At 34.2% G+C, this 27,759-nt stretch overlaps 1 protein-coding gene across 1 annotated transcript; it reads right to left on the reverse strand.

Annotated features, from left to right (window-relative positions):
- Nucleotides 1-2,612: 2,612 nt before the first annotated feature.
- AP1 (apetala1) lies at nt 2,613-27,373 on the reverse strand. Its single transcript, NM_001281281.1, is given in 8 exon segments — nt 2,613-2,712; nt 3,115-3,227; nt 3,375-3,416; nt 7,277-7,318; nt 7,409-7,508; nt 7,641-7,705; nt 7,886-7,964; nt 27,189-27,373. Coding segments are annotated over 8 exon segments (726 nt in total).
- Nucleotides 27,374-27,759: the final 386 nt, after the last annotated feature.

The raw sequence follows: 27,759 nt of genomic DNA on the forward strand, positions 1-27,759 counted from the left end.
GAAGATCCCCTCTCCCATTTTCATAGAGAAAGAGGATATGGAGATCATATGAGAAGCCGGCGGCAAGCAAAAATCCCTATATATATAGTATAAAGACGAGTTGGTAGGGCTAAACAACCTATTTGTTCTATATCTTCTTTTAAGTAGTGGTGAAAGCCGAATCCAATGCTCTTATAGCAGGAAAGAACCAATTGCAATTCCTAGTGTTAGCATGCCCCTTGGACTTCTTTCTTCATAAAGAAGAGCTAACGATGAGCGAGGAAGGTAATTCTCAGATCGAAAGCCAAGCCGGGTGGATAGGTACGGATTAACAGTTGAACATGGGGATCACGGCAAAGAAATGCCCTTCCCTGCCATCCCCACTCCCCCTGAAAGCGGCCGAGTGCAGCAAAGGTGCATTCATCAATAGTAGTAGTAGCTAATTCAAAAAGGTGGAAAGGGATCTGTTCGAACCAGAACTGAGACTGGAGAGGGGGGCGAATCCTGCATAGACCAATAGATCGAGATCCATAGTCCATTTTGGATCCAGATCGAGCTTCTTACTCGCCCTACTTCTAAGGATAGATAGAAAAGGTTGGAGAGGTCAAGTGGGGGTGAGGGTGATGGGGCTGATGGAGATAGGGCTGGGGTTGGAGGTAGGGAGATTTGAGTAAAACAGACGAGCATGGGGGAGAGGTTGACGGTGTTGGGTCACTACCTGCCATAATGTCCGCAGCCAGAGCTCACACTTGGGACACGCTCTCTCACTGATATAGGGCTGTTAACACTGTTGTTACAGGACCACATTGGAGGGCTTCAGGGCTTCAGTTATGTTGGGAGGATGAGTGGGTTGACATCCACCCACCCTCTCCCCCTATTCGCAGTTTCTGACAAACCAATCTACAAGTCTCCTGTGCCCCGGATCTCATCGGCTTTGTTCTTCACAACTTCTTATCAATCGAAGGATTATGGTCTTTACCAGAGCTTGTATCACCAGAAAAGGACCAGAATATCTCTTAACTTGAATATGTGGAAGCACAAATAGCTGGAATCATTATGCATCCTTGAGAGCCTGCATGTATTAGACAACTTCAAAATTTGATTGAGGCTATGGAACCCCACGCTTATAATTTTACTGCATGAGGTTGTTACTGACCACAACTACGTGTGCACTATGAAATATGGCACTGCTTACTGTCGGTTGAACTCTTACAAAGTATTTGTGGACGGCAAGTTGTTTAGACAGGAAATCAAGATTACCCTGGAATACCTAACAAATCAACATTTTTTTCCCACTGCAACAATGTCTACACAAACTAAAATTAGGCTGAAAAAACCAGCACATTCAGTTGGACTCACCTACAGTTAATCATGATATTTGGCTACCAGTTCATGCAAATGATCCAAACCTGCTAGTCTTGATATTCTTAAATTTGAATTTCTCAACTGGAACACCCTAATGAGAAGCCTCCATCTTTGTACTTGCAATCCAATAACATGAACTCTTTGCAACAATTTAATGTTTTGACATTTCTGGCAGATGTATGGCCAGGTTTTACTCAGCAACCTAGTCTGAAACTATCAAACTTAAGTCTAATCAAACTTCAGTATACTTCCCACAACGATGACTAAGGATAATGCATGTTAAGTCAAAAGCATCTTGGGTTAGTATGTTGGTACGCTTTTTTTCTTGGTCATGAAAGCAAACTCTTAGAAAATTTGCTGTACCCACTGAAGTTCTAATGTTAATCTGTCACAACAGCGGAAGCTTCTATGTTTGGCACATATTATGCATCCATGGAAAAGCAGTGTGTAACATGCATGGTTCGACAAATGCTTACACCCATGGATAAAAGGACCACAATTCAACTAAGCATGTTTTTGCCTATAGACTGGAATTAATCCACTATAGCTTGGGGAAACTATTCATAGAGTTCCAAACTTAAATGTAGTTCATCCAAACATATTTTAGGCACATGTAGGAGGAAGAGAAAATTCCAAGGGTTGACTCGTTTCCTTGTTACTAATATATATAACTGGAACTTCCAACTCCAAAACAATCCCCACTACTGAAGTTCTTATTTTTCTAACATATCTCTACATACCTGGTATAGTCTTTATATGCCTACTTTGCATCTCACTAGTTTTTCCCTTGTGGTCTAAAAATATTGATGGAGGTTTGTCACACATTTCTCTCTTTTCTCAAGAAAAACATCTACAATAAATTTTTTTTTCATGAAAAAGAATTGTGAATCAAATTGCAAATTTCAAATGAAAGATGGCCTATAACACAAAGGTAAATGAGGTTTGAGGGAATCTATGACTAATAAAAACTAATAAACAAATACCACTGAATTGGGGAATCTACAAATCTACAAGAGTTGAAGGTGTTGCAGTACAGCAGCACCTCAGAACTGTCCAAGGAAGGGAGAGTATTATATACACTCAGAGAAATATAAGGGGAAACATCTTAAAATAATTCAGATTCCAAAAGCATTTAAATGTATTGTTGAGTATATACTCCTCACCCAAGTAGATATCAAATCAGATACATAAAAGGTCTCTCAGCTTAACTATAAGTCCATATTCACATGGAACTAAAAATTATAACCATATAGAAGACTCAAACCAATTCACGTCGTGAAGCATCCAAGGTGGGAGGGATATATTGGTTCAAGCGTAAGGTCCAGCTCATTCCTCCTTGCTCCATGTGCTTCTCCCTGGTAAGTCCCACTGCATTGGAAATACATACAAAGCAGCAAGTCAATGATACCGGCCTTCCTCTAGTGAATATCTTCTACATTCTGAATGCGAGAGAGCAGAGAATCGACTGTTGAGGGTGCAACTCTTATTCAGAAGTAACATCCCATAAAAGAACTAAAATACCCTGATGGAGCACCAGTTGCACACCCACCATTCCATCTCTGCGCTTCTGCAAACAGACCTAATTAACATCTGACACTTTTTTTTTTCCTAGCCCCATTACATACATTATCATCGTGTAGTCCATGCCATCAGGGTATCTCAAGCTTTGCTCTTTCAAGCTTCCACAAATTTAATCATATGACAATGATGAATTGCAATATGGGAATCATGTCTAAATTTAATACATTGGGCATGAGAACAAATAGTTACCCCATGTTTAGACAGGGAAGCTGCTGTGGCAGTAGGAAGGATGATGTATTAAGACCATGGTTTTGCTGCTCCCAATGTGTCTGCTGTGCCACAGTCTTCTCCTTCTCCTTGATCTATTTTAAAATTATAGAAAAATACCAAGTTATTAGATATGCTTCTACTTTATATTTCATACCACTGCCCTGATGTGGTAAATCTGGCAGCAGAAATTTTTTGGGAGAAAAATGAATAGCATGCATGCAAACAATAAATGTAATCACCTCCTTAGCTAGCATGTTATTTTGCTCCTGCATTGCCTTTTCCTGTCCCAAAATTAGAGAAACAACTAACAAACGTGAGTTTCAGGTGCATTTCATTTTCAAATTTTCTATTGAACGCTTCCCCGTCAAGGTGAGATTCTTAATGTTACATCTGATATCCTCAAAGAACTAGTGTTTCTGCTGGCCTAACCAAACTTAGAAAAGATTGTCAGAAATCACAGTAGCCATCAATCTCTATGCTTCTCTTCCCACAATAATCCAAAAAGATGCAAAATTACCATGCCTAGTAAATTCTGAGAATTGAAATTACAGCTGAGATTAGAAAGTGATGGGTTTTTCCACACTAGCAAAAGAAAAGTCCATCACTATCATATGTTATAAACTTTTCCTTAATTCTCCAAAAGAGTGCCTGTGTTTTAGGATTTTTTTTTTCTCTCCTTTAGTGTCCTTCTGTTTATCTTTTAAAATAGGGTATGTGGTGAAGTGTCCCAGAAGTTACTCAAGAGGAAGATTTGAAGTAACAACACATCACTCAATTGCAATCTTGTGCCAAGTATAAAGTGTATTTGAAATCTGTAGTAGGTTCCATGAAAGTATATTAATTTTCTGAAACTCGACTTGCTACCAAATTATAGGATTTTTTTATTGGTAAATAAAGACTATTATATAAAAAGACACCAAAACGAAAGCATCAGAGTATATGGGATGTATACAACGGCCACCAAAAAACAAAAGGAAAAGAGACAAAAAAAACTACTCTCTACCTTAATAAGAAACCAACTGATCAGCAAAGAAAATTAAGGACATTTGACCTTCACTTATATACAATTTAGTCCAACAACAAATTACAAAGAAAAAAGTTTTTCAATCTTTGGTAAATTCCTTATTTTCAAGCATTCGTCTATTTCTCATTCAAAATTGTCCCAAAAAAATGCACAAAGGAGTTGCACCCTAAACCTTTTTTTTCTTTCCAACAAAGGAACCACACCATCCTAAGAGGGACTCCAAACAACAAATTGCAAAGATTTTTTTTTTCTTTTTCAATTTTTTGTAAGAAAATTCCTTATTTTCAAACAATACTTTTCTATTTCTCTCGTTCCAAATTGTTTGAAAAAAATTCACAAAGGAGTTGCTCCCTAAACCCTTTTTTTATTTTTTATTTTATTTATGTTTCCTTCCAACAAAGGAACCACACCATGCTAAGAGGGACTCTTTAACGAAGAAAGATAACACCCACGGCATGTTGGAAAGTTAAACTTGATTTAGAAGCTTTTTAAATATTACGATTGGATTTATTTTCTAAATAGTTAAAGGAGAATATTTTATTTTATGTGATTATTTTAGTTTCTATTGTTGAGTTGCCAAATCCTAGAAGGTTTTTATATTTTATTAAAGGAGTTTTCTATTTTGTTAAATGTAAGTTTTATAAATAAGAGATTATGTAATATTTGAATATGAAAGAGTGGTGAATACAGTAAAGTTTTTATTCTTCCAAATCTCATTTTATTTTATTTGTAATTGTAATTGTGTCTCTCTTTCAACCCTATTACTCCAACAAATTGGTATTAGAGTCATACGAAAAGATGACAAGTGGGATGTATCTGTTTTAAGTCCTCTAACTTAACACAAACAATATTTTTAAACATTAGGGGCCCTTCCTTCCTAATTTCCTTCCATAACCCCTCCCCTTAGCCCTCCCTTACTTCACGGGTACACCAACCTCCTTTTTCCACTCCAAACTTCCTACTAATGACAAGCCTCCACAAGGACTCATTTTCAACCGCAAAGCGCCAACTCCACTTGCACAAAAGGGCCCAAATGAGAGTAGAAAGACTTCTAACACCCAAAACACCCTTCTTTTTTTCTTGAACAAACAATTGCCCACTTTACATTTGAGGCTTCTTCTCCAAAGCTTCCCTACCTCAAAGAAAGTCCTTTTGGATTTGCTTAGACTCAATCTAACAACTCTTGGCATACACATGAAAGACATGAGATAAATGGGCATGCTAGCCAAAGTGCTCTGAATGAGAGTAATTCTCCCTTCTTTAGAAATGTATTGCCTCTCTCACATGGCTAGTCTCTTCTGAATCCTCTCCTCCACGCCATCCCAAATCGCCACTGCTTTGTGCGATGCACCCAAGGGGAGCCCAAGTAAATGGAAGGAAGTGCTCCCACTTTGTAGCTGAGTTCTATGGCTAACAACTCTACATTCTCTACTCTGCCCATCAACAAAATTTCACTCTTATCCAAATTGATTCTCAGCTTTGAAATGACTTCAAACCATATTAACAATCAACTTAAAAAAGCCATCTGCTCCTGGAAAGTGTCATAGAATACCAGTGTATCATCAACCAACAACATGTGAGTAATTTGAACCCCATCTCCACCCCTTCCCCTTATCCTACAGCCTGTTAAGAATCCCCCCCTTGTTGCTCTATTTATGAGACAACTTAAGGCCTCATAGGATATCAAAAACAGCCTATGAGGTTGTGAACTGGAATTTTCTCCATTCTATTATGGAAAAAATGAGTTTTAGGCAAAGATTGTTGACATTCTGCATTTCACTATTTTTATGGTGACACTTTACATTTTGTCAATGACACCCCCACAAAAGATTTTCAGAGTTTCAAAGCTTGCAGCAAGGTGACTCTATCTTGCCTTATCTTTTGGTGTTGATAATGGAGGTTCTTAGCTCCCTGATTTCTAGAGCAAGGCAGGGAGAATTCATTTATCAATTTAAGGTAAGAGGAAGAGGGGGAGATATAATGAAAGTCATTCTTCTTTTATTTGCAGATAACACTCTCGGTACATCTCATAGATCTACAGCAGTTTAGGATTCTTTGGAGGAAAGATTTAAAATGAGATTAAACTCTTGGAAGAAGTAGTATTTGTCAAAGAGAGGGAGATTGAACCTTATCAACGTATTGAGGGCTGGCAATTAGAAATTTGGTTTCTCTGAATAAGGCATTGCTTGAGAAATGGCTGTAATGATATGCTTATCAACGTGATAGCATGTGAAGGAGGATCATCTATGAAAAATTTGGAGAGGTGGAAGGGGGTGATGCACTCAAGAAGTTAAAGGCTTTTAGTGTGGGGTTGTGGAAAGATGTTAGAAGGAGGCAAGAAGAATTCACTTTTGGAACTTCTATTGTGCTCAGTAATGGGGATAGGACAAATTTTTGGGTGGATAAAGGGGGCGGGGAGCAATCTTTGAAGAAATCCTTCCCTACTCAATTCAATCTAGCCTCTCCAAGAAATGTTTTAAGGGTGGACACGAGGGAATGGAGGTCAATAGTCCTTGTAATTCCAAAGACGTTTTTAGGATTAGGAAATGGAGGAGGTTAACAATTTTTGGATGTCATTAGTGCTTTGAGATTACAGGCTAAATTGGACAATTTATGGTCAAGGGAGGAAGAAAGAGCTTTAATTTGATTTTTTTTTTAAATGCCTGAAGTGTTGAGGACAAGAACCTTTTTTTACTGTTCATGATGCTTGGGGAACTAGTGCTCCTATAAGGACTTGCTTTTTTATTTATTTTTTTAATATATGTTTTTTTGCATGGGAGATGGTGTAGGGAAAATCTTAACCTTAGACCTTGACATGAGAAGAGTTGGTCAACTATACATTATTGGACTTCAAAGGTAGCCTAAATTATGCATAACAGAACTTAGTTTTGCTCTTTTTTAGGTGGGGTGGTGTTATTCTCCTCTCTTTGGTGCTTCCCATATGCCCCCTTGTACATAGGGTGCACCCCATTTCAAGAGAGACTTTGTCTGCCCATCAAAAAAGATAAGTCACAATTAATGGGCAATCAGTTTTAGGGTTAAGTTGTTCTTAGCATTCTAATAACAGTTCTCCTGATAATTTCTGACACTGAAGCATGTGCTAAGAGGCCTACGTACCTTCCTCTGAAGTTCAGAAATTGACTCATACATTAGCTGGTTCTGCGAGAGAAGAATTTTTTTTTGAGTCAGTCATCTAAAAACAATACCTGGGGCACTGAGCTGCAAAATTTTAATACTACTCTAGCATACTTTTCTTGATCGAATGTGTTTAAGAGCGGTATCAAGCTGCTGTTCCAAATTTTGGAGCTCTTTCAGACTCAGTGAATCCAGATCTTCCCCCAAAAAGTGCCTGAAGAGGTTTTAGAAGTAATAAATTAAGAAATTAATATAGTAGTCACACATTAACCATTGATAAACAAAACACTTGAACGGCCTTCAGATCCTGTCCTATTCACTGGTGTTCTTGCAGATTAAGTAATACCTTTGGCTTCTTTGTAAAAGCTCAATCTTTGCCTTAAGTTTGGAGTACTCAAGGGACCAGTTTCCCTGTAACATTTTTAACATAGTACACAAGAACTGATTAGAACACTGACCACAAATAGATTATACCTATGCATACATTCTTAGAGACTTCGACCCCATCTGAGCCCCTAGGAACAATTATTAAATTGTACTAACAACATGGTTATGCCATATGACAATTGGTAGGCTGATGGTACGGCATACCTGTGATTCAGGATCAGTTGCAGTCAGCTGCCTCTCTGCATAAGAATATCTTTCATAGCGATCAAGGATCTTCTCCATGCTGTTGAAGAAGGAAAATTTTTAAATCTAGCAAAAAGTTCTCCGTGCCTGATAAAAAATTTAAACATTTTCTTGAAAAAAATCTACTCCTAAATGCCAAAGACACACAAGTTCTCCCATATGAAAATAAGTGAAAACAATATTGATCTTGTTATGTTCCAAAGCCTGCAGTACAAGTTTATGAAATGATACATACATCCCATAGGGGCCTTCTAGTTAGTGGCCACATGCATTTTCTGTTTTCCTCATTCTGGATAGATGAGTTACTATATAATATATGCACAGGCTTATGGGGGGTTAGTTGCAGGGACTCTAAAGGTTATTTAAGAAGGATCACAACTAGTGAGACGTAATTAAAATCAATTAAGAACCTACCACAACCATATAAGTTCCTTCTATTGTTCCATATCTGGAAAAGTATGAAAATGAAAGTATAAAAGAATCTCCTTCGGGGCAGTCCCAGAGCCATAAGTTCCTTCTATTATCCCATACCTGGAACTAACAAGGCATCTCTCGAAGTCATAGTAATGCTACGTATGTATTTAAGAAGAGCCTACATAATACCCATGATAATATTATCGAGACCCTCTGTTTTTTCTTAGATTTGAAGTTTAACAGACTCGCTCAACATGTGAAAGATCGTGTCTGTGCCTGGTTAACAATCATTTCTCCTGTCCATCAGCAATTATAAGGATATTCAAGGCCTGTATGATTTCTCCACCTTGATATGAGTAACCACTCCTGTCACAAAACCCAAGGGCTATGTGTTTCATGCAGTCATTATTCTTGCACACCATTTTATCATCATTTTTCTAAATGGAAACTTCTAGTCACTCTCCTCATGGCTGAGCAACACAATCCTTAGAACCCCTTGATGATGCAACATTTAATTAATCAAGTCACCTTACACAAATCCATGGAAGTTGGAATGGAACGCACAATATCTTTCTTTTTCATGCAATTTTATTTTGTTTAGTAAAAATATAATATTCCATATCGAATAGGAGAAAAAATTCATATATGAGTTTCATTTAGCTGCGTAATTTTGAAGTTGTGAGAGCCTATTGGATTTAGAAATAGTTAACATCCATACAATTGGGAAAAGATCATTACAAATGATATAATTGACCCCTAGCCTCAGTGTGGGTCTTTGGGTATCTATTTGTTTGGTTTCACAATCCTATGAGATATGAGGAGGAAATTGTGTATGACACCATAAGAAGTGATTGTGATATCTTACATCAAATAGAGAAAAAAAATTCCTCACACACTATATGTAAGAACTTCTCTTAACCATGTAGACATATTTTAAAATTGTGACTATTCAGCCCAAAACAAACAATATGTATATGATTAGGAGTAGGTTGTTACACATCTAGTTTGACATCATGCTCATTTCAAGACATATTCACCCATCATGAGGTTCATTTCTTGAGCTATCATTTTCTGAGGAGCAAGATAGCTGCCCACCTACCAAGATTGTTGAAAAGTGTCTCCCATAAGAATATCACACACTTATTGGATCTCCAAAAGTGGAAACAATGAAGTGTTTGAATAGTTTCATTTCTAGGAAATCTACTAGAAGGTGAATAAAGAGTGTTCATCATAGCACATAGGGGTGTCACGGTATGCAGTAATTGTTTGAAAGTTCATGTTGTGGACCTAGGATTGGAAATAGTGGATGGTTGCTCAACATTTCGTTGCTTAAAACTTAAATTCTAGTAGATGTGGTTTAGAAAAATCTTTGAGTACATTGAGAGACTGCCTTGACAATGACGTACTAGAGGTGTTTGCAAGTATTGACGAGATGTGTGGAGAACACGTGTATAGAGAAGTGTGTGTCATTGAGATATGTAAGATAGGTCTATAGCATTTGGACCAATATGGAGATCATTGTGAAATGCCCAACTTCTTATTTGGCACATATTTACTTTGATATGTTTTTGTGTTGATATTTTGTTATCAAAATAAATATTGGTGATGACTAAGGAAATATACTAGAAATATGTCTGTAAGTATTCTAAGTTAAGAAAACAAAAAGTTATGAGATTGAACATAAGATCCTTGAGGACTCAAAACTAGTATCTATTTACTCTTTTCCCTCTAAGTTTTCTATGGTGTAGTGAATTAGTTCTTTCCTATCCATGGATGTAAGTTTGATTAATCAAACCATATTAAAACCTTGATAACCTTTATCTGTGGATTTCTTTTATCTTCATGTAATGCATATGTCATCAACAAATTATTATTGATTTACTTTTCAAAAAATATTGTTCATATGGCCTAATGAAGAGAAACAACTCATGAAACTATTTCTATAAGCAACATAAAGAGAGTTAACGTCTATGCATAATAAAATCATTCATGTGGGATGATGAAGGGTGCAAATGATAACATGAGGTTTGGGAATCATAAGACATGAACATTTTCATCATTTACTTTATTCATATTACTTATACTTAAAATTTTTTCAGCGAATTGGATCCTTGGACTCCTACTAGAATTTAGAAAGTCTTATTTTCTAAAAATTACCTCTCTTTTTTTTTTTCCCCTCCTAAATTTTTTTTTTTTTTGTAAGTTTTCAATTAATTTAAGAACTTATATATTCTAAAAAAAAAAGAAAAATCATTTTCTTAAACATCCAAAAATTCAATAAAGTTTCTATTTTATTTTAGTTTAATTTTAGGGGAGGATTAAGGTTTCAAGGAAAAGAATACTTATATATAAAAAAAAAAAAACGGTTTCAGGGAAAAGAATAAGAGACTAGTAAATAATCATATGAGTTGGATTTCTTTTTCTATGTTGTTGACTTGCATGGAGTTTTTTGAAGGTGATGAACAAGGCTAATTGATTTAAACAAAAACAATGATAAACAGTGATAATTTTGCATTCCTATATTTTTTAATAACAAAAGTCAATTATTTTTAGTCATACTCTACATGGAGTTTCTTCTATTTCTTCTTTTCTTCCTATCCTCAATTTTATCCCTCCCTTTGCTATAGCTATAATTCCCTGTTCACCTCCTAAAACCCTAAAGAAATGAAATCCAACCTACCCTGACTCGGTCATAGACAATCACGTCAAGCTTGTCTTTCATCAAAGAATCATGGAAAACGCCCTAGACACATGTCCCTTTTTGTGTGTGAAAATATAATTATCTTTTCTGAAGTACAACTGAATTTTTAACTTGATGATTGAAATGCCGGGGGCTTTGTTTTAAGGTGATCTCAGGTTTGAATAGAAATTAGCCGAAAAGAATGGCAGTGTTTGAGATAGGGAGATACTTGTCAAATCTAGCGGGAAGTCGGTAGAATTATTGCTCTGTGGTTTTGTTTGGGTGGTGGGTTCCTAGCCCTTTAGGGCTTCAGTTTTGTTTGGGTAGTGGTTTGTTGCTCTTTCCTTTTGGTTACCCTTCATTTCTATAGAATCATGAATTCACAATCGAGGTCGCGGGATCATCTCTCTGACAAGCATATTATATAAAAACTTGATCAACCAAGGCTCTTACATGATATGGCATCAAAATTGATTTTTTGATGTGAGGAACTACTTCCAGATGTGTGAGTGTGAGGGTGCAGCAATCTGGGTTTGAATATTTGGAGTCTATTCAGTGTTGAACTTGACGATCATCATTTTGGTTGGTACCACTTCTCAGCAATAAAATAGAACATGCATTGCAGTAGGATTAAAACCTAGAGAGGAAAAAAAGTAAGTTTTGAAAAGGACATGCATGTCAGTCATCGGAGCGCCAAGGTTCAATCACTTCTTTGAAGGATCCATTATGAGAGGCCCCCAAAATAGGAAGCCAAGTGCAATGACCGACATCTTGAGTTCTGGATCTGCCCTTATGGAAGAATAACTTGGACCCAGATGACCATCCAAGAAAGATCAAGTTATCCTGGATGAAATCTCCAGAAAAAAATCCATAGAAGCTTTTCTTTCAACTACTGAAGAAGACGACCTTATGACTGCAACTACATTTTCCACCTTGAGAATTTCTTATGATCTCAATGACACAAAGCAAATGGGGCCCTTCACAGATATTTCTAGGGTTTAATAGCCAGCCAAGTTCCCTCTTTCAGGTCCCTTGCAATACATTGAGAAAGACCCGGCTTCCTAAACAACAAATGTATGGGCGTAAAAGGTTCTAGCTCTTAGTAAGGGAAGTGAGGATAGGTGGCTAATTAGATTAGATAGCATATATAAGGAGCTGCAAGGCTTGAATTTGAAAGGAGAGAACTAAGGGATTAATGGAACTGTTCACTGTTCCTGAAGGCACTTTTAGGTATCCCATGGGAATGGAATCATTTCTTTGTATTATACAGCATCTAGAAGTAGTCCATGTATTAATTTAGCAATATGAATGTGTTCATTTCATGCTTTTATAGCTGAACGATAGTTGTGGAATTACTGGTGTTCTTTTGAAAACATGTTAAGTCGGATTGATGGGAGGTTGGCCAGGGTTGTTATGCAGTCCCTGTCTTCAGGAGCAAATAATCTAGTCAATCACAAAAAATAATATATATAAGATTTTATTCATATCTGTGTTCAATGTCTCCAAATTCTCCAATTCTTCCATTCTTTGATGGCTTTCACCTTAAGTTCCTACCAACAAGAAATGGAACATTCCATTTCACGGCATATCCAACTGTGCACTCGCCACTACCTAATTGAATTTGCTTTAAAAATATGATCAATAAAAGAAAACTGGGTGGAACCTTGGTGCCTCCGAGAAAACGTGATGAAAGGTTCGACTCTCCTTCAACAAAAACATTGCAGGCCGGCTAGCACATCTTTCTCCATAAGGAGTATGCTCCATCCCAGTCCAAGTAACAATATCATTCTGTTGATACAATTTATTTACCTGGTTTAGAAAGACATCTCTAAGGATCCTTCAAAAGTAGAGTCTACATGATTCCCTTGATAGAGAATAGCATTGTTAGGACATACGACAACACTGAACGTCTGATTTCACTTAAAGGGAACGGACCATTCTACATTAATATTATCAAGGTATATCTCACCTTCCATTAAGACTTGACCAAAATGAGAGGTCTTTCTTTGCATAGGTTCGACTGGACACCAAAACTCATCCTAATCCTATCAATTCACGTCTGTTTTTTGCAATAAACAAACTTCTAAAACTGATAAATGATGAAATAACTTTCCCTTCAAATGAAATCTCTCATGTTCCTTTTTCCAGTTCACGATTATCAAGGATTAGAGACTTTACCTCTGAGTTAAAGAATAAGGAAAAGAATTATCACTACTTTTGCAACTGCACCGTGAAAGTTACAGGAAACATTGCTAAAAAGATTTTATCTATAAAATAGCATTTGACTAGTTCTAGTCCGAATTGGAAGTTTATATGAGATGAATATTACCAGTCTTAGAGGTTAAGATAGATTTTGATTGTAAATCAGAAAGAAACTAGGAATTCAGGGTGATGAATTTAGCTTACAATGAGTCTAAGGCCAATCCATTCAACAGAGAATTTTGTTTCATTTGTTGAGATTAACGTTGAAATGGAGTCTAATTTTCTTGTTAGTAACGTTGTGTTGGAGTCTTAAATTTAGTTGACAATTTTTTCTAATAGGCAAAATCAATTATTTTAAAAGCGTTTGAAAAGCACCCAAAAATATACACTATGCATATTAGGTCAAAAAGGGAGGGGATACACAAAAAAACAACACCCTTGCCTTATTTGTAGCCTAGCCAATCAATAAAGGCATATCTAGAGCCTAAAAGCATCCTAACCCACTCCAAAAACATATACATAAATGACCGTAAAATAGCTTGGTCCATCAAATTTGAATTTTCAAAGGCTCTTCGATTTTTCTCTTTCCATAAGGTTTAGAATAAGCACAAAGGAGTTATTTTCCACATGATCTTCCTTTTCTTCCCTACTAAGGCACCTTGCCAGCTAAGGAAGGAGTCCTTGATTGAGAAATGCATAACCTACTAAACATTAAAAAGAGCAAAAATAAGATGTCACAACATGATTGCTCTAGGACTGTGAAGGAGGATGTGGTTTATCGATTCCTTTTAAACTTCACACAAATAATATCTGCTTGATAAACACCAATCCTTTCTTTTTAGCTGATCAAAAGTTATAATTTGTTCCCAAACCACTTCCCAAGAAAAAAAGCCTAACTTTTATTAGAATCCACATATTCCACATAATGCCTATAGGGAACCCTTGCAGATGACAACCTGCTAAGGAGAAGTAAAAGGATTTAATTGTAAAGGTGTCTTCCTTTGGTAACCACCAAGTTATGACATCCTTAGCACCCCTTCTAACGACATGCTCTTACAATCGTCTAAACAACTCTTCTACCTTTCTCATTACACAATCATTTAATCGGGGGACCCTCCTTACACCACCAATTGTTTCAAAACCTTACCCTCTAACCATTTCCTACCTTAAAAACAACTCTTTTGTTAAACTCATTCCACCTACTCTAGATAACCTTCTAGAGCCCACTCCGTAACCTTTCCTTGAAGCTCTAGAACAACATCCTAATCACCGTAGTTGGCAATTTCGATTATTTCTTATTGATTGGATATGACTTACTTCCTTGGATTTAACTATATTTGGATTTAGGTTGATCAAATATTTAAAATTTAAAGGTAAGTATGTACTTATGGTTGGTAAAGCTTTTAAAATGAACAACACAAGAAAATAGGAAAGGAATATTTTATATATCCAGACATGGTTTCTACTATGTATTTAATTCCAAAAATTATTTTTGGTAAATTTTAAAATTTGCTTATTTCTAAATTGATGTTTGATAATAACAAAATTTTTTGGAATGGTTTTCGGTAAGTTTTAAAATTATGTTTGTCTCTAAATTAGTATTTCATTCTAGAAATGATTTTTTGGAATGTTTTTTTTTTTAAAAAAAAAAAAAAGACTCTCCATAATTCTAAAAGATGTTTTATAAATATAAATAGAAATATTTTATTCTAAATAAATGTGGACTTTTAGGAACTGTATAAGAGCATGTTCACTTATTAAAACATTTATCCTCAAATTGTTAAACTTTTAAGGTCTAAGAGTAAATTTTGTCTTCAACAAAGGTCAAAGATCTTATCACGAAACTTTAATAAAGGCTTCGAGGGATCTACATAGTGGAGTATTATGTCAAGATGTGGAAAGAAGTGTATGTATTAATGGTATAAGACTCTTTGGAGTAGGTGCATCCAATAAGATAAAATTGTATACTCTTTTATCATAATTTTGGATTATCTAGTGGTCAAAAGACTACTCTTGGTTTTTTACACCTACTAGGTCACTAAGAGGTTTTTCTATATTATATCCCTATGTTCATTAGTATATATGATTTCGTTTATATTTGCATGGGATTAACTGCTCTTAATAAATAATAATCTAAATGGAAAAATAAAAAATTAGTAATAAATAATTAATTTGGGGATTAATTAAAAAACTACCTATTCAAGCCTAGGTAGTTTCATTATATCAAAACTAGAGATAAATTTTCTTTTAAGTTGTATCAAAATGGGAAAAAATTATTTTTAAAGTTTTTATTTATTCATGCTAGTCTTGATAAATAGAACCACACAGAGTTGAGACTTTTATAAATTGTCCATCATTCTTTGATGGGAGCATAGTTTTAAAAGGCTCAAGGTGTACCAAGGCGCAAATGTAGTCTTAGAGCCTAAGGCACAAAGCGCACCTAAGGCGCGGGCTTTAGTGAAGTGAGACGCACCCTAATTTACATATATTTTCCCTCTATTTTTCTCCTATTTTTCCTCATCTTCACTTCTCCACTGCACGGCTGAGGCTAGGGAAAAATTTGAGAGAGTTATCGAGTTGAAAACAACCAGAAAAGGGGGCTGGAAGGGAAAACAAGGCCAAAACGACGTCGTTTTGGCCTGTTTTTTATTTTAAAGGAACAGACTCCAAAATAGTGTCGTTTTGGCCTGTTCTTTTTTAAAATAAAAAGGACCAAAATGACGTTGTTTTGACCATTTTTAAAAAGGTCCAAAACGATGTCGTTTTGGTCCCAAAAAATAAAAAAAGAAATTAGGGCTTCTCTTTGCCCTCTGTAACCCAACGCCGAAGAAGAAAAAGAAGAAGAAGAAGAAGGTAAGGGATCAAGGCGAACCTGTGGATCGCGTCGCACCTTGTGTGCCTAAGCGACGCCTTCGTGAAAGGACGTCACTTGCCTTCAGGCGAGGCGCCGGAGGGTGGCGTCGCGCCGCCCAAAGCCTAGGCGCGCCTTAGATGTGCCTTTCACAACTATGGATGGGAGTAATTACCCCCATTGGAAGTCGAAATGGAATTTTCACTTAAAATGCAAGCTAAAAGAATTTAGAATATAGTGAAATATGAGTGGTTGCCCTCAATCTTAGCTACCAAGAATGGTAGTCCAACTAGTGAATTAAAACCTAAGCAAAAATGGAATAGATTAGATAATGAAAGCAGTAAGGCAAATGCCAAAGCTCTTTGTTTCATTTTCAATAAGATTAGTCCAAATAAGATTCATAGGATTGCCATATGTAAATACGTTAAAGAGGCTTAGGACATTTTTACAGTAACACATGAGAACATTATTATTGTGAAGTTGTCAAAATTACAAATGTTAACTAAATAATTTTTGTTTCAATCTAGGAAAAAGAATCCTTAACTCTAAAATGGCTAGGAAAATATTAAGATCTCTCATTGAGAGATTTAAACTTGAAGTGATCACTATAGAGGAACTTGTAAGCTCTTTATAGCCCTATGAAAGTAGATGAACTTGTAGGCTTTTTATAGACCTATGATCTATCAACCCCTAAAAGACCTAAAGGGATTGCCCTAAAGGCTTCTTCAAAAGAAAAAATTGAGTTTAAAGATGAGAGTGAGCAAGTTCTCACTTAATTTGAACTTTCACGGTTGGATAAAAAATTCAAAATTTTTATGAAAATGCAAAAGAAAACAAACTTAAAAGATGACTCAAACAAAGGGAAGAAATCTTTTTTCAAGAAACATAATGAAAACAGTCTATCAAAATCATCATATGTTGAGTGTTTCAACTGTGGTGGGAAATGACACTTTGCTTCAGATTTCCATACACTAAAAAAGAAGAAGAAAGTCATGCAAGTGACTTGGAGTGATTTCGAGTTGGATGATAATAATTCCAAAGGCTCGATTGAAAGTGAAACTAATAATAATCCTATTGCCTTCACTACCTTCCTTCCTCATTTTCTAAAATTGATAGTCTCATTGAATCAAGTGATTCTTCAAGAGACATATAATGTCTTGTATCATAAGAGTTATGAGTTAAATGTTGAGAATACAAACTTAAAGAAAACTTTGAATATAAAGAACACTTTCATTGAATGCCTTGAATCTAAAAAAAACAAAATTATTTAAACGAAAATTTAAATTTTTATAGATCTAAAAAAATTGACATGAATAGTGAGATCAAGGAACTTAAAGTTGAAAAAAAAAATCTAATTGAAAAAAATTAATTTTCTTGAATCTTAACACCATGATGTGGTGATTAAACAATTTCTTTATCTCAAAGCAAGATAAACTTAGAAAGAACTTAGGAGTTGAAATGAAGTGTTTTACTTTTACCCTAGTTCTAAAATCTTGAATGAAATAATCGAGAAACAAAAAGCTCATGGAGATAAAAAAAAAAAAGTTTAGGTTACTTAAGCGACTTTGAAACTCCCACAAGTGGAAAGACTACTTTTGTGAAACATAAAGGAAGTTCCTCTCTTGAAGAATCATTGCTAATAGACTAGTAAGTGAGTCAAATTATCTTAAAAATAAAATTTTGAATATAAAAAAGAGAAATAGATCTCATGCTAGCCTAAGAAAAGATAGAGTCCAATTAACACTATCTCTTAAACTAGTCAAATTTATATTAGGAAAGAAGACCTAGTTGTACTTCACATACAAGCCTAGTAAGTTCCAAGCTTTCTACTTTAGATTCTCTAAGAAGTTCATCACCTGGGAACTCTTTAGGAGCTTCCCTCTTTAGTTAGCATATTTTCTTCCATACTCAAGGGTCTAGTCTTAGTGCATGTTTTATCCTTATTCATAGGGTCATGTCAATTTTAGGAGACCTTAGGGTTTTTTCTATTGTGTTTGCTTTTTAAGACTATATTATTAGTGTGCTAGAATCTTCGTTATGAATTTAGGAGAAGAGTATCATAGTTAGGGAAGTATATTTGTTCCTAACTTTAAGACTTGGAATCTTTATTTTAAGGGGAATTATATTTCTTGGAATTCTATGTCAATTGTATTCTATACTTGTGGTTTGATAAAGTTTGAGGTTATTTAATTTATTATTATTTTTCTAAATAGTTTAAGTGATCTCTCTATTTTGTTATTCTTAAAAGAGTTTATTCTTCTATTTAATATCCTTATGTTCACTTTAACTCCTTTTAAAATTTGATAACAAAGTATATAGAGAATTTGATATGACTATTTTATAAGATCTTATATTATTTCTAATTAGAAGGAAATTTGCTTAATTTTAATTATTGCATAAAGATTCCAATTCAAGGAATTCATGAACATTATGTGTATTTTAAACTAATTTGAAATACATGCTTGGTATAGTTCAAAATTTAAATTTCTCGAAGTGCAAGAAGCTTCATTGGTTAAATCAATATTTCATATTTTGCAAACCAGGAGTGAAAGTGATCACTTGCAAAATTGGGAAAACCACCTTGTAGAAAGGCTACCCATGCATGAAAGGTATTTATCTTAAGTAATGATAAAAGCTTTCATTATAAAAAAACGAAAATGAAAAAAAAATTTAAAAAAAATGAATGATAAAAATGAAAAAACAAAGTCATCAATTTAGAGGGAGTAATATTATGCTTTAAAGACCAATGTTTTGTCGTGCTAAACAAAAATTTGATGAACAATTTTCAAATTGAATAAGTGTTAAATTAATTAAAAGGCAAACATGATCTAATAAACCAACTAGATTTGTAAATTGAATAATTTTAATTGAATAGAAAATCGATGACATCGAGATGAGGTTCTTTAGATGATTTTATGCTTCTAATATCTTATTCACTCTTGAAAAATTTTAGAGTCTAAATTGTAATTAACTTAATTTTCTTGACAATTTTCATGAAAAAAATGTTTGATTTGAGTTATTTTTTGTTAGATTATTCAGATTATTTGTGATTATTTTACTATATTGAATTCCAATGTTATTCTAAAGGTTATCAAGTGAATTAACATTGTTTGTGTTAGAATTTTTCTACAAAGTTTTCAAAGGGAAATTTTGTGAGTATTTTTGGTTAAAAATGACATTTTGAGCACTCTAAGGAGTGCTAGAGCTGTTTGGACTCTCAAAGGATGCTGAAGAATAGCCTAAGAAAAAAGAAAACCTATCAAACACTATAAGTTAGTTCTCCTTTCTTTATCCCATTTATGCATTATATATGTTAAGCATTCAAACCTAACAACTCTTGTATTATATATGACTAAGGTGCATTAGAAGTTGTATGAAAGATCTAAGTCTTAGGTTTCTTGCAAATAAATGATTTATTCACAATTAGTTTATTAACTTAAACCATCCATTTGAGGTTGTAGTGCATTACCTTTTAATTAGAAGGATGACTAGTCTTAGTCATAAAAATGAGGTTCCTATGGCGAGTGCATTGGACAAGACTTATAGTGAGTCATGACATTAGCTATCAAGTAGTCATGACCTTATGAATCTATTATATTGTATGAACTCTTAACTTTGAGAGGATATTGAGTTTGTACTAAAGTTATCAATGACTTTAGTCTACGAGTGATGCCTTAAGATGGTCATATATATGTTTTCCATGGTTTGGGTCACAATTGATGGAGGCTAATGGCAATATGTAACCTTAAGATAGACATCATAATGTCTTATGCAATTGAGATAGCATGTCCTCTTAGGTGATCATAAGGGCATGTGATCATGAAATCGATGACTCTAGTAATTCTTTTAGTGAAATTTAACATATGCTCTTTTTGAGCTAAAATATATTTATTGATCAAATAATAACAAGATTTCATTGTAAGTCAAGGATGGGAAATGTAATCTTGAACGATTAATAACACATGTCTCATAAGATAATGAACATTAGTTCATAAGGAGTCGACAAACAGTGGATAGTAGGTCATGTACCTAAATTCTTGTATATCACTTTAATATACAAAAATGAATGCAACTGACTTTATATATTGAGATGTTGGTCAACTTTAGAATTGGATTATGAGGATATCAATATTTTCCTATGGGTCGCAGTAGTTTCCGCTTGAGTTTAGTTTCCATGGTAACATAGTTTAAAAGAGTTAATTGATTACTTTTTTCACTTATGTGCACAAGGCATTTTGGTAAATCTATAACATTATACAAGAACTTGTGAATGATCTATCTAGATTTGGTTAATTCATTAATTAGAGCATAAGTGGGCTAATTAATCAATTATAACCAAAGTAGGCTAGTTTAAGTAACCTAAACCTATAATAAACTCAAGTCATTTAAACCCATTGGAAGCTTATATAAAACTCTGTTAAGGTCTAGCTTTAGATTTTCTTTTGCCCATCTAGTCTACCATTCTCCAGAGAAAAGAGAACCCTAGCCTCCAACCCTCTTAGAGGATTCTACCCATTTGTGTCAAGATCGGTAAAGAAGCCATTTAATTTGGTGGAAGACTATTGTGTTTACAAGAATCTTTCAGTTTTCGACACATCTTCATTAATTGGAATTGATCTGGTAACATCCAGATCTCATGTTTGATCTTTATTCTATCTAGATCTATATTATTTATTGTCATGGTTATCCAATGTGATTAGGTCTAGAGAGCCCTAAGATTACTAGGATGCACCTTAAGCCACCTAGGGCTAGGAATGGAGTTATCCATGGATTCCAAATAGCTTCGAAAATCTTATTAAGTGCTTATTCTTTTTCACTCTAAATGTTTTCTTGCCTCTATTTGGATATTGATTTTTCTAGCCTTATTTATTTATCTATCATTGTTATGACAAAAAGGACATGTTTTACTATTTTGCCTTCTTGTATTGGGAGTGGCCTTGACTAGGATTAGAATTAGGTTTAGTGAGGTTTTATGAGAGTTATTAGGGGCCTCATTGTATCTATGTATTTTGTCACAAAATTGCTGAATTGCAAGATTGTTAATGTAGTTTATTTAGTTGGCAATTTTGTTCCTTTCTTAACAATCAAATGTGACTTACTTTCTTGGATCTTATCCATCCCAAGACAAATTTGGACTTCATCATATTCAAATTTGGGTTGTTCAAACATGTAAAATTTAAAGTAAATATGCATTTATGGTTAGTAAAGCTTTTACAATGGTTAATACAAGGAATTAGGAAGAAAATATTTTATTTTTCCTAAGTTGGTTTCTACTATGTTTTTAATTCCAAAAATTGTTTTTGGTAGGTTTTAAAATTGTGTTTATCTCTAAATTGGTGTTTAATAATTTTTTAGACAAGATTTAAATTTGTGTTTATCTATAAAATGGTATTTGATTTTAAAAAAGATTTTTAGAATGTTTTAGAATTAGGAAACTCTTCACAATTCTAAAAAGAGTTTTATAAATATAAATAGAGATATTTTATCCAAAATAAGCATGGACTTTCATGGACCTTAAGAGAGCATATCAAACTGTCAAAACTTAAGAGAAACTTTTGACTTTGACAAAGGTAAGAGATCTCATCGCGAAACTTTGATAAAGGCTTGGAGGGATTCACTAAAGAAAAATAGGGGAGTATTGTGTCAGGGACGTGGAAAATGAGTGTAAGTGCTAATGGTATAAGACCTTATAGAGTAGATGCATCCAATCATGTAAAATTGTGTGTCATTTTTAATAATTAATGAATTATTTAATGATTGAGAAACCATCCATGGTTTTTCACACCAAATAGATTGCTAGGTGATTTTTCTACCTTATATCCTAATGCTCATCTATGTGACCGATTGTATTCATTTGCATGAAATTAATTGCTCTCAATAAACAATTAATCTAAAAGAACAAACTAAAAACTAATAATAAGGAATTAATTTGGGGATGATTTTAAGGACAACCTATTGACCCCCAGGTAGTTTTTATTATTTCACTAAATATATATGTTTTTTGCATGAGTCAAATAAGTTATAGCATGTGAATGAGTCAAATAAGTTATAGCATGTGCCCTACAAATTTGCAACAATTGAATATGAAAGTCCTTTATTCTAAGAGTTGTTAGTGAATGGTGCTCCCATCATGTTAATGTTAATGCTTTGGTAGTTACTTTTTTCTAAGGAGTTTATTTAGGCTATATTGCCTATTTAATTGCAAATCAAATTAATAAATTATCGGTTTACTAATTAATAATTTTTATCTTACCCAACCCATCATACCATACCATTTTTTCTGGAGAAAAAAATGGATATAATGTTTGGTGTACCTAGATGATGACTCTTTTTATCTACCAAGATTTGTGGAAGCTATTGGATGAAGGTTATATAGAAGAAACATTCTACCAAAGATTATTAAAGATGTATGAAACAAAGATACCGAGGTCTTGTTTTTCATTCAACAAGTTATTTCCTTGATTTTCTGTAGCAACAAAGATCAATGAAGCTTTAGATGCATGTTAAGACAGTACCACAACACAGCTAATGTAAATTCTGCTAAATTTCAAACTCTTTGTAGAAAGTTTGAAACCTTACTAATGAAAGATAGTGATTGTATGCATGATTATTTATGCAACATGTTGAAAATTGTGAACTAAAGTAAAAAATGTGGTTAACAATTATCCGATGAATAAGCTATTGAAATTTTTTTGAGACACTTAACCCAAGATGTACAATAGAAGAGTTCAAAGATTTAAGTTTCCTAACCATTGATAAATTACTTGGTTCCTTCAATGTCATGAAGATAGGCTAAAATGATATGAAGAAAATTTTGTAGAAAATCTATTTCAAACTTAAGTTGTACTTTTCTGAAGAAAAGATAGTAGGCAACAACAACGAATCTACCAGCAAAAGAGTATGTCAAGAACATTAAACCTCTTGTCGCAAAAGAGATGGTGGAAAAAAATCACTAACAAAATAAAGCTATTGAAAAAAAAAAAGGAAAATTATAATCATATGTCAATCCAAAGTTTCTTTTGTAAGAAATTTGGCTGCATAGAAAAATACGATAGACTAAAAGAAAAACATATGAAATTTGTTGAAGCAAAAGACAATGAAGAATCCAAAACTATGTCCCTCGCTTGTTATTCTGTTAAAAAGAATGTTTCAAATGTTCGGCATAAAAACAATGTTTGTAGTAATCACATGACAACAAGCTTAGAAGTTTTCACACGTTTGAATAAATCTATGACCATCTATGTGAAGATACTAATTTAGATACAAGTGTGTTATATGTGGGGTAGTTTTTATTAGGAGGTTAATCTCTTGTTTTTCGATGATTTAGCATGTTCCATGTTTCTAGAGAAAACCAAAAGACATTTGTTTGTAAAAAGCTCCTATGGCTAAAAAAGAAAGTTTGTTAACCCTTAATTCTATGTGGTGATACACATGTATGCAATGTTTCATTGTTTGATGCTAATTGGTTGTGGCATCTTAGATTTGGACATATTAATTTAATTAAAAGTTTAAAACTATTGTGCAAGGAAAATATGATGCATGGTTTGCCTTTTGTAAAACATGTAGATGAAATCTATGAGAATAGTATACTTGGAAAGAAACATTGAGATGCTTTTCCAAAAGGGCAAGTGAAAAGAGCTACAAGACCCATTGAATTGGTACATGCCCATGTTTGTAGGCCATTGGGAACTCCTTTTCTTAATGATAGTAAATGTTTATTATATATCTTTATGGATGATTTAAGTAGGATAACTTGGGTTCATTTTGCTAAAGAAAAATCAAAAGCTATGTCTATCTTTAACAAATTCAAGAATCACATTAAAAAAACATGATACTTTTTCCTTGAAGATTATGTGAATAGATCATGCTGATGAATTTGTTTCTAATGAGTTTAATAAATTTGTGAAGAATTTGACATTTGGAGGCAACTGACAGCTAGCAATACTCCTTAACAAAATGGAGTAGCAGAAAAGAGAAACATAAGTCTGGTAGTAATGGCTCAAAATATGCCAAAAGCTAAGAGTCTTCCAAATTGTTCTAGGCCAAACAACTTACCTTCTTATAGGGGAGTCCTACATCAGCATTACACCCCCAAACTCCTTTTGAAGCATGGATTGTGTGGATGCACAAGATATCCCATTTTAAGATTTTTAGTTGTGTTGCAAAGGTTAATGTACCTTCTCAAAAGATGCATAAACTTGATGATAATAGTATGAAATGCATATTGTGGGTTACATCACTTAAAACTAAATGGTATCAGGAAGTAATTTTTAGTTGTGATGTTATGTTTGATGAGAAAAATGCCTAGAATTGGGAACTACAAAATTATCTGGGTGCACTTCTGAAAATTGATAAGTTGGAAGAAAGACCATTAGGACATGAAATTCAAAATGATGGTGATTTAAATCATTTCACACCAAGATATAGCCCATCGACCTCTCCAAGTTTTTCTTCTCTTTCCTTTCTTGAAACACCACTAAGAAAGATGAAGTCCTTAAAGGTGATATATAAGGAGTGTGAAAGGTGTCCATTCACTCAAGTTATAAGGAGCCTATATAAATGAAAAACTTATCATTTGCCTATATATATGCTGATGAATTGATTTATACTGGTCATTGTGTTGTGTTAGTGGAGGAATTTAAAACTATGATAATTAATGAAATTTGAGATGATTGACCTTGGTTGATGAATTACTTTCTTAGGTTGAAAGAAAAACAATGTGATGTAGGGATTTTTATTTCTCAAAATAAGCAAGTATGAGTTTAAAATAGTGAAACTCCTACACACACCAACCATAAATTTTGCTTGAATGATGGAGAAAAAAAAAATTGATACTCAAGAATATCAAAGTTTAATTGAAAGCTTGTTCTATCTCATAAACAGCAGGTCAGATGTTATGCAAGCAACAAGTCTATCATCAAGGTTCATGCAAAATCTAAGCAAACTTTATTTTGGTGCAGCCAAGAGAGTGCTACGATGACAAGCTCATATGGTATTTGATACATTATTGCTAACAATCTTAAGCTATGTGGTCTTTTTGATAGTGATCAGGCATGTTCATTAAAGATCGATGAGCTATATTTGTAATCTTGGTTCAAGGGTCATTTCATTGAGTTCTAAAAAGCAGTCAACAGTTGCACTATCTTTGTCAGAGATGGAATATATTATAGCAATTTCCACAGCTTGTTAAGGTGTTTGGTTAAGAGGAATTTTAGAAGATGTGAAATAGCATCGAGAAAATCCGAAAATTGTGCATTGTGAAAATCAGTCCACAATTGCCATAGCAAAGAATTTAGTATTTCATGAATGCACAAGACACATAGAAATGCGGCATCATTTTATCATAGTTGGTGGCCAATGGAAGCATCAAGACAGTCATATTGTATCACAATGAGTAATTTGTAGAAATGTTTATGGGGTCTTTCTCTTTGGAGAAGCTTGTGTATTGGAGGGACATGTTGGGACCCCTTAAATTTCAGCATTAAGGGAGGAGTGTTGAGATTAATGTTGAAATGTAGTCCTATGATATTGGTCAGTCATGAAATTATTTAAATATTACATTGAGTCAAATATGTTACAGCATGGATCCTACAAATTTGCAAGAGTTGAATGTGTGGGTCCTAGGTTTCAGAAGTTGCTTGTGTTATGTTAATGCTTTAGTGGTTATTTTTCTTTGGGAAATTTTTTAGGTTAGGTTGCCTATTTAATTGAAAACCAGATTAATAAAACAAGAGTTAACTTCAGTAATATTTTTTGCCTTTGTTCTTGTTTTGTTTTGTTTTTGTTTTTCTACTTCTCTTTTCCTAGTTGCTTTGGGTTGTCATCATTATAAAACACTGAAGACCTGTGGTTATGTGACAACCATGATAATTAATGTAGAGAAATAAATTTTCTGTCGCTGGCACAGTCGCGGCCTCCAAAATAAAAACCTAACTAATACTCACACAAAAATGGCGCTAATATAATCTCTACACTACTCTTTCTAAGTGACCAAGATGGTTTTAGGGTCTTGGATTAAACGAAAACACCACCTTCCACTACCTGAAACTGAAACACCTCCTCTATGTGTGAATGTACGTACTTGTGCAAATTTCTTAAATAGTCTGACTCCCCTTTGGTATTACTATAAGCCGCCTACCTAATCAAGTAAGAGTTTTAAACCTGAAGTATTAGGAATGGAGATGGGTTTTAGGTCCGAAAGTGTTCAATTCATTCTTGGATTCGATTTATAGCACATTACCAGCGATATGTCAAGTCAAAACCATGTATATATAACTTCATCTAAAGCGATCACTTTCCAGCAAGGCAGCAACTAATAAAAAAGGTCTAAACTATGCATTACTTCTCCTTTAATCAGTTTTAGAAGAATCTACACACGCCCTATTCTTTACAGTTGCACCAGAGTAGGGAATCGACACTGAGTAAGATCAACTGCGTAATGGCTTAGATCTCATACCCTCGTTTGAAGGACTAGCTGCGTTTGCCAGCTATGACCTTCCATAGTGGCCCCACCTTGCCGGTCTGGATGGTACTTGAAGGTTCATGAAAAACTTCAAGACATCCTCCAATACCCCAGGAAAAAGATACTCTATAAACTCATAGTTTTGCATGAAATCTCTGAACCATCTAGCACCAAGTCCCCAAGGAGCACGTACACATGCACATGCGTCATAATCTCTCATTGAAAACAATGAATGATGTCATTTGGTTATAATTTTCAAGCCAAAGATCTGAAGGAAAAGGAAGCACAGAATTAAAAAAAAAAAAAGGGGACAAGATTTAGATCAGGAGAAAGGCTATATATGTATGAATGATAACAAGTTTTTTAAATGCAAAGAGGCTGGTGACTTGAAGATGATATCAGGGATTCGTAAGGAATTGTTAAATAATTTCGCCATTCATAGGCAAGGCTTTCTCTACCAGGCCATGGATCAGAAGTAGGGGAGACAAAAATCTAAATCAATTTATAAAAGAAAGCCCCGGTGATGAGAAAAATTGCAAAAAATAAAAAAGAAGATATTTTCATTACAACAAGGAAGCAAATAAGATATATACTTATATTTTAAAGAGGAAGAAGAAGAAGAATGGATGATGAAGAAGAAACATAAGAAGCGTACCAAGAATCAGTTGAGTACTCAAACAGCTTTCCTTTAGTGGAGAAGACAATCAAAGCAACCTCTGCATCACACAAGACCGAGATCTCATGAGCTTTCTTCAGCAACCCAGTCCTCCTCTTGGAGAAGGTGACTTGGCGATTGATCTTGTTCTCTATGCGCTTCAGCTGAACCCTACCTCTTCCCATCTTTTGGTTTTGCGTTTTTTTTTTTTTCGATTGTTTTGTTATTTTTATGTATTTTTTTTTCTTAGAACCCAAACAGAAAACAGCGGAGAAAATTAAACCCAAAAGAAAGGGAAAGAGAATTCCAAAAAAGAAAACAAAAACAAAAACAAAGAGCAGTTGAAGTAGATAGTTCGATTAAAAAAAAGCTTAAAGGGGTTTCCTTGTAGTTTCCAAATGGTGATGTATTTTGGTGAGAGTTGTGTGGAAGAGAGAATGGTCATTTATAGAAGGAAAGGAAAAAGAGGCATATTGATGAAAAGTGGTATTGGAGGGTTGGATGGAGGGATGGATGGTGTGGTAAAACCAGAGTGGTTTTTAAGAATTTGTTGTCGAGTTGTGATTGGCGG

This window comes from Vitis vinifera, chromosome 1 (genome assembly GCF_030704535.1).
Source record: "Vitis vinifera cultivar Pinot Noir 40024 chromosome 1, ASM3070453v1".
NCBI lineage: Eukaryota > Viridiplantae > Streptophyta > Magnoliopsida > Vitales > Vitaceae > Vitis > Vitis vinifera.